Raw genomic sequence first — 8,725 nt, 5'->3', positions numbered from 1 at the left:
GACTCTTCTCTTCGCTGCGGTATGCATTGCACCCTTGACATAGAGGCAGCTGGCCCAGACAAACGGGTCAGGAGAGTTGGCTAGTCGGCTTATTTGGTCGTCCTGTAAACCCGTGCATTTGAAATGCCACCAGGCTTGCAGGCGTTGGCATTGCATACCGCGTTTGACGTTCGACGGGCAGCCATTCCGCCCACATCTATTGTGGTCTACCAATGGCTGCGGAGGGCGATCGGTATGGATTGACGTCATGTTTCGGACTAGATGTAAAATAGGTGTGCGCAAAATATAAAGGGTTATCACTCAAATGTTTTGTTAGAGTAATAAAACTCAACAATTACTCGTGTGTACTCTGTGAATAGATTGAACAACGAAAAAAATTTCACGAATTTGCACGAGGGAAAAACGAAACCGATTTCGAACGTACCGTGCCATCTGATATGCTCTATATAGGACATAAAGTGACCTTGTAATTTTCGATTCCTACCCATGCCACCTAAGGTGTGATAAACTCTACTCCAATAAGGTTTAATGTTTACGTCACTTTCCCTTTTCCCATTATACACAAACCCCACCAGTCACGCCTTTATTCTGACTGTAATGCTATGATCATGCCCGACGGTATGCTACCCACTAGTTGGGAATAAATATTATTATTATTATTATAGTGAACAGCTGAACTAACCCGGTTGACTCACACGACGAACATGCTGCTGGGGGTCAACGATGCCTAATTAGCCAGCCACAGTAAACCCGTGTCGATCATACCGGACAGCTGAATGAACCTGGCTGACGTGCATGACGAACACGCAGCCTAATTAGCTGACTGAAAGGTGCATGCACTTCTCCATCGGGAAATATGTTTAACAGTAGACAAAACGGCGACTTGTATAGGTCACGTTGATGAGTAAATATGTCCCGCCGGGGGACGCATGAAGTTCTTCGCGCGATCGCCCATTCAGCCACTGACGTCCTGAAATGAGAGGAAGATTCCAGTAGGGTTATCGGAATATTACCATGAGGCAGGCGGCGGACTAATTGGGAGGCATACTTACCCTAAAATGGGAGCACTTCAGGGGCTATAATTTCGTGAAGTCTAGCTTACACAACACCATCTACAGCGGCTATTTCGCATGCCTACTTCCTGTATCCCTCAAGAAATACGAGACTTACATGAAATCTCATTAACTGGTAAAATGTTTGAGGCTGATGGGTCACATAAAATCATAGTAGATTCTTTATTCCGGCTGGCACTCTGCACCATCAGTCGTACCAGTCGGAGATTTAATCGAGGCTGTCGAGTAGTTCCTCCTTGGACCCGAAACCACGGACACACAGCTACCGGGGAACATTGTGCTGGGATTCTGTGCTTCGGTCCATATCAACATCATAAGACCGGGGACCTTTGCGAATTCCAGATGGGCCGTTGGCTAAGAAAAAAAAGTAGATTACTCTTCTGTGGACTCATCTTTAGGGCAAGCGTTAAAAGCATCACCGCACAGCGGACAAGGTTCACCATCACAACAGACGGCAGGGTATGTTACGTGATCCGCTGCATACCAGCGGTCACTGGTAGTAGTCAGTCGATCACAGAGCATGCGAAATCCCAAGCCTGTTTCCCTAGACCACCATCTAGGTTGTGATGAAGTATCCTCGCTCAGCGGGCAGTCAGTTGCAGACTTTGAGCCTTGTCGCAGTGACATTTGCACCTGGACAATCGGCTGCTTAAATCCCTAACTAGATACTCATCCATTATTTCCTTGAGTAAGTAAAAAGCTTGCGCAAACAGGAAAACCATTTGCTGTCCGCAAACGCATGCATAACCGGGCACCTGATACCCGTGCCGTCCGTTAACCGGACGGTATAAAGTTTTGTCTGCAGGCCGAATGGTAGATGCTTTAAAAACTTGCCTAAAACAATTCTTTCAATGCTTTCCATCAACATTTACTCAATCTGGAAAGCGTGGAAACAACACCATCTGCTGCCATTGGGACCTTCCTCTGAATGCAGCACAAGAACGCATCAAGTCTCCCGAAGTTTTGCCAGGACCGAAGACCTATCATCTGCCAAAATGTAACTCAACAAAATAGTACCAACTCAACAGAGCAGGTTGGACCTTCCGGCGGTAGTTGTATATATCCCGAGTGGCAAGAATCCTGCCGAATCCATCGGCCACAAACTGCCGCACGTCCCACGATGGCGTTCCATATTTCAGAAGGGCCTTGAAGCCCTTGCAGTCATGGTCAGCCGTCGAATAGCCGGATGCCAGTTGTAAAAAAGTTTGACAACTTATGGTTGTGTTAAAAAATAAGAGGTGACTGCGAGTGGCTCCTAGGCCTCCGTAGACAAAGACCGAACTAGACAGCCGGCGCTTCGCGTACTGTTTATTTATTAGAAAACATGCCCATCGTACAAGCCTGGTCGGCTTCCTTGATTTTTCGTTAGTTATGTAGACCGTCTGGTGCAGTTGTGGCGCACCCATTTGTAACGCAACACAGCCCCAAATTTTTCAACGAACGCCTGTCAAGCCACTTCAGAAACCGGGTTTTCTTGGCCTCACTATCCCTTAGCTGCAAAGCCCATTCGAATGAAATCATACGTTTCACGGAAGTTTAATGTATTTTGTTACGTAATTGCTGAAACCGAAACCATTCTACTATACATCCATATTTTCGCAGGTTACTAAATTTCATTCTCCGTTGAAGCAGTCATGCCTCCGGCGAAAAATTCTGGTGGAATGCTTTCCTGGCATCAATGGATTCTGGGGTGCCTATTTGAGGCTCAAAAGTTTGAACTGGTGTTCAGAACGCAATTTGTCTTGTGGTTTAGTGCCTCAGAGACACGTAGTGGTTTCGGAGAACAAAGTTCCATTCAGCGAATACTGATCACCTCGCCGCTGGCTATTCGCACAATGAGATTGATTTCTCGAAATCTACGGCATTTTCAGACCTGCCACTTCATAGTGTAGAATGCCTATGTATAATGTACATGCTCCTGTATTATTGAAAATCCTTTACTATAGCGATTTGTTTAAGCGAACTAAATCTCCAGGTGAATAAACCCCGCCGACTTTGAATACCTTAACGGATGAAAAAAATCGCGAATTGTGGAAAAGGTTGACTCACATACAATGAACGTAACTTTCAGGTATTTTTCCACCGGAACAGACTTCCTCAACATTCTGGAATCTAAGTTGGAGATGCAACCTATGCGCAGGCGCATTCGTGCAAACAACTTTTGGCCGATGATTCTTTGTTGCCAGTGGTGCACGCTAATTATTTGCTAAACATCGTGAACGTTGACTGGCAAATTACAGAGTTTTACATTACAGGTTCCGAGTTATGCTAGAAAGTCCTCCGAGTTCATCGATCTTAACCGATGCACACCACTAAAATGCGGCTAGGGGTACACGATACCTAACTAACTAGCCACATAGGGCCTACGTCGATAATACCAGACAGCTGAACGATCTCAACCGACGCACATCATTAACATGCGGCTAGGGGTACACGATACCCAACTAATCCACCCATCGGTAACGGAGAAAAGGCTCAAAATGGACGTCTTGAGATTTTGGAATATATTGGTCGTTTTGAAGTTTACATATATCCTTCTGTGAGAAGCATTTTCTTCTTCGTGAGGAGCGTTCATTTGGCCGTTGAAATCCTAAATGAGAGGAACATATAATTCAGGTTATCGAAATATCACCATAAAGCGGGCGGCCGACAAACAGGTAGAGATACTTACCCGAAAATTCACTGCAGCGGCTATGCTGTCGTAGATGCCTGTTCACATAATGCGATCCTCAGCGGTTATTTCGCATGCCTGTTTACTGCAACTCTCAAGAAATACGAGACTTACATGTAATGCATAGGATCTCATTACCAGACAAACTTTCCGGAGCCGATGGATCACATGAAATCATCTTCATCTCTTTCATCTAGCCGGCGCTCTACAGAGTTAGTCGTAGTTGTCAGACAGACTCACGGCCGTCGAGTAGTTCCTCTGTGGACCCGAAAACACGGACGCACACGGACTTACGGGACACACTGTGCTGGGAATCTGTGCTTCGGTCCAGGTCAACATCATAAGACGCCCTTTTTGCGGACCGGATAGCAAGCACACCTCTGCGTTTTCTGGATGGGCCCGGAGCTAAGAACCCAAAGTGATTTATTTTCATGTGGACTCACCTATGGGACAAGCCTGAAGCGCACCACCACACAGTGGGCAGGGTTCACCGTCACAACAGTCGGCGTGATATGACACGCGATCCGTTGTACACCAGCGGTCACTGGTAGTAGTAGGCCGGTCACAGAGCACACAGAACCCCAAGTCAGCGTTTCCAGACCCCCATCTGGGTTGAGGCGCAGTATCCTCGACCACCAACGGCAGATCGTCGGTTGCAGACTTTGAGGCTTGACGCAGCAGGATTTCGCCCTGAACAATCAGCCGCTTAAATATGGCGGTGGCCCTCCTGGGTTCCAGCCTCTGAAGCTTATCCATCACCCGATTCAGTTGCTTACGAAGACCGTCGAAAGCTGTCGGGGGTGGTTTGGGAACAAGTGTAAGTGGTACACCTTTTCCCGGTAGGTTGTAATCTGACAGCCATCGTTGGTGGATTGGAAAGCAAGCTAAGAAAAAGTCAATGATGAATAGTTCTTACTGCTCGGAACGGACTGATCTCGAAATACAGAGAACAGGTGCACACAGGGGAGCCACATCGCCTGGTAGAAAGGGCACGTGCATTCTCCAGCACAGGTGTCGACAGTCTGGGAGCATCTAAGTGTTTGCACCACAAACTATGAGTTAGTTTACGGAGCTCGACCTCACCTTGTTTGTTTCGACACTTTCATACGGCAGCCGCGGCGGTCGCGGACCCAAGTGTCTCAAAACGAGAGAGCATGCATATGTCGTCATTCGACAGACTACGTTTAGAACGTAGGCGTCACCCTCCAGGATTTTCCGCCTGTCGCAGTGGTACGACGTATGCATCTCAAACTCCCGCATGAGCCACTCGGCGTGCCGGGACACCTTTTGAATGGCATGCTCCAACGTGTCGGAGTGGTGCACCTGATCTTTAAGGCGCCCGTTCGCATTCTCCAGTCGGTTGTTGGTCACATTACCGAAATGAACCATTCCGGACTGTGCGTGTATGGCCCATTTTCGGGTGATGTACAACCAGCGAGCCGTAAGATAGGAGAGAAAACGGGGGTCGGTTCGACGCAGAAGCTGTAGATCTTGTCGGAATCTGTGTGCTTGTAATATGATGAACATAAAACCTACTGTACAGCATTGTCCAGGCGAGCCATGCGGTGAAATATGTGCCGGCTGTTCGCAGAATGTGTCTGTGACCATAAATACATGGATATTAAATGATACATACGTGCTTCCTGATGGCTTTGCGGACGTGAAAGTAGCAAAGCATAATGTCACAGCCGAACACTACTCTTGCCGCACGCATTTGCGCCGCCAACTTGTCCATTACGAAGGTCCTGACCGGATACGCTTCGCCCATCATTTCTTTGAACAAGCCGAACAGTTTACGCATGGGAGCAAACTGCTCGCTCTCTACGAACGCATACATAACCGGACGCCCGGTTCCCATGCCGTCCGTTATCAAGAATGTGTATAGTTTATATCTAAATACCGAATATTAGATGCTTTAAAAAAACTTACCCAAGGCGGTTTGTTGCATGTGTCCCGTCCACATTCACTACGTCGGGAAAGCGTCGGAATAACGCTATCTGCTGCCATCGGGAGAAACATATGTGGCTATAGTGACCTTCCTCTCCCTGACACACAAGAACGCGTCCGGTCTCCCGAAGTTTTGCCAGGACCGAAGGCATATCATCTGCTACATTAAAACCCAACCATTAGGCACCTACTCAACATAGCCGGTCGACACTTCCGGCGGTAGTTGTGTATATCCTTAGTTGTAAGAATCTTTCCGAATTCATCCGCCACAAACTGCCGCACCTCAGATGACGGCGTTCCATATCTCAGCAGGGCCTGGCATGTGCCCAACTCGTCTTCGGTTAAGCGTCGATTGACTGGAAGCCGATCGTAAAGAAACTTTGACAGTTTGTGGTTGTGTTCCAGAAAATAAGACGTCACTGCCAGTTGGTTCCTTTGCCTCCGTAGACAAAACCGCACTGGGCAGCTGGTGCTTCGCGTACTTTTTTTATTAGAAATTACGCTCGGCTTACTAGCTTCTTCGGATTCCACGGCTTTCCGTTTTTCTTGGAGGGCGCCTGCTGCATTTGTAGTACACCCATTCGTAACGCAAAATAGTGTTGGTGCTTCGATTACTGGATGAACGCACAAATATCACAAAATTATCCTTCATGTATTCATTTAAGGTCTTCTCAAATGCCGTGAAGGATGAAAACGACACACCCACAAATTTCTCAACGAAATCCACTTCCGAAGCCATAGTGTATTATGCACGCTATGGAAACACGAGGGGACAGTGATTCTCCGAAGGCAGGTGTTCACGACAATTTCTGTGGATGGCAAACAAAATAAAGCTCATGAGCGAAGGCCCAGTAAGCAAGGTTGTACATCACCAATACTTACATATGAATCAATGAAACTGACAAACACCGTATACTACAATAGCAGACGAAGTTCAAAGCCGAATGTGCGCCAATAATTTTCAAGTGACATCGATTAAAACAAATCGCAAAAAATGACGGCAGATGAGGGGGGTTTTCAGTCTACGCATATATGCAAAGAAGTGCAACATTTTGACGTTAAAGTTTTTATTTCGCCCGCAGGGGTTTTGCAGAAAAATGCATTGTGCGTCTAGCCGCTGGCGATCACCTCGAATGTGCACCGAACATTTCGAAAGATCAATTAAAACGGATTGCTAAAAATGACGGCAAATGAGAGTGATTTTTGGTCTGCTCATTTATGCAACAAAAAGCAACATATAGACTTAAAAATTTCATTCAGTTCGCAAAGGTTTAGCAGAAAAAGGCATTGAGCTTCGAGGGCGCGGCTACGACTACCACAGTTTGCCTTCACGTGGTAGTTTAGCGCTTTCCTTGACGCTGTGGAGGAAATCCTACTAAAGCAGTACGTTCTGGTGAAAAATTCTTCTCTCAAATACGAGCTCGAGACAACGGTCGTCTCCAGCTTTGAGCACTGAATGCCGGAAGCTTGTTTAAGTAAACATCGTCATGACTACTAAGGCGTGGTTGACGGACTGAAAATGGACCACGGTGGTAGGTGCAAGTTTACATCACTTGTATCAGTTGGACCAGATACCAAACCCAATTTACTGCTTAAACGGGAAGGCGTTTCAGAGGAGCTCCTCGCGGGGTAGGCTGAATACTTTCAACGGTTCAGCTGTTTGTATTTGAGGTCACAAGACGGAGCTGTTTCGCCTTTTGATGAAGTTATTGGTTACCTGGAGGACATAATAATGAGTATAAGTTTTATTTCTACCTATCGGAAGGTAACGAGTTCCAGGAAATCCAGGAGCAGTTTATTGAGAATAACTGCTACGCATTTGAGGATTCGGATGAGAATAAGTTGTGCTATACCTCAATTCACGAAGAATACGTATGAATCACCTTCCTCTATCAACAACGCCGCAGGTAGATACCGTTGAAAAATTCTTGGAGGAGCAGTTGAGATTGCGGATCCCTTCGTTTAATATGGGAGATTTCCTTGACCGTATGAGGTAAGTATTTGCTCCTGTACTGTTGTAATTCTGTGCTACTGTGCTCGTTTTGTGCTCCAGATCAGACCATAGTGGTCATTGAGGGATGTGATGGTTCAAAATCCTTTCTTTGTAAAAGTTTGTTATCCGAGAAGCCATCAATGTGAATGAAACATAAAGCATCTTCACACTCGCAATATATTAACTATCGAACACTTGTGTAAGGACTTAAATGTTAGAATTACTTAATTACACATTTACTGCAAGTGGCCAGGACCTTGAAGCCACGCAGCACCAGTGGATATTTCACAATCTAAAGATACTCCGAAATAAATGTTTATTTATATCGCGAAGTGCTGTATCTAAGAAAGTTTGCTACTATCAGGACAGTTGGAGAGTTGTATTTATTCCTTAAGCATCATAATCGAGAACTTTGTCTAGGATTCGCGTCTACTTCTCTGCTTCTAATACAACAACAACAACAACAACAACCTCACCTCAAATATTGTGCGAGCTTATAACGTTGTTTCGTAACATAGTAGACAGACACTCGACGCCATGTTCACGCACATATCTATTGATTTTCATGGACCGCACGTCTTCGTTCAAAAACAGTGTTGCCTTTTTTAAACAACAGAGTTAGAGGCTTCAGCTTCATAGAAGTAGAAAAGGATCTACCAATTGCAATCGAGGTTTAGTCGCACAAGGTCTTTGACGATTGATGGTCAGCGTCAAATCAAACTTCAATTGATTTGTTTCTTAGGAGTACCACAAAAATATGAAGAAATAAATGAATATTTTGTACTAAGTACTATTTCCACACGCTTTTGAAGCATTCAGCGGGTTGAACAAAAACTTTGTAACGTAGCAGTTGCCACTAAATCAACCAGATCAGTTACTGAAAAACGGCCAAAACTCCTTATTTACAGTAGATGCTACATGGAACAGAAAGATAGTACATCTGAAAATAAATGCAAGGTACCATCAATGATAGGTTCACGCAGAGTCCGGTCCGTAACAAAAGAGTGAAAGTAACCACGTGATGGAGCTCGACTGACTAAC

General features: G+C 45.7%; 1 protein-coding gene across 1 annotated transcript in view; it reads left to right on the top strand.

Moving 5' to 3' along the window:
• Positions 1-7,371: 7,371 nt before the first annotated feature.
• The window catches only part of T265_09487 (hypothetical protein), a gene marked incomplete at both ends in the record, with an annotated part of 19,766 nt that continues 18,412 nt past the window's right edge, over positions 7,372-8,725 (top strand). Inside the window, one exon of the mRNA XM_009175569.1 lies at positions 7,372-7,684. Within this exon, the coding sequence (XP_009173833.1) occupies positions 7,566-7,684 (119 nt within the window). The remainder of the gene's footprint in view (positions 7,685-8,725) is intronic.

The sequence above is a fragment of the Opisthorchis viverrini genome (genome assembly GCF_000715545.1).
Source record: "Opisthorchis viverrini unplaced genomic scaffold opera_v5_278, whole genome shotgun sequence".
NCBI classification, from domain to species: domain Eukaryota; kingdom Metazoa; phylum Platyhelminthes; class Trematoda; order Opisthorchiida; family Opisthorchiidae; genus Opisthorchis; species Opisthorchis viverrini.
The sequence above is the reverse complement of the archived record's forward strand: the minus strand, read 5'-3'. Positions and strand labels throughout refer to the sequence as shown.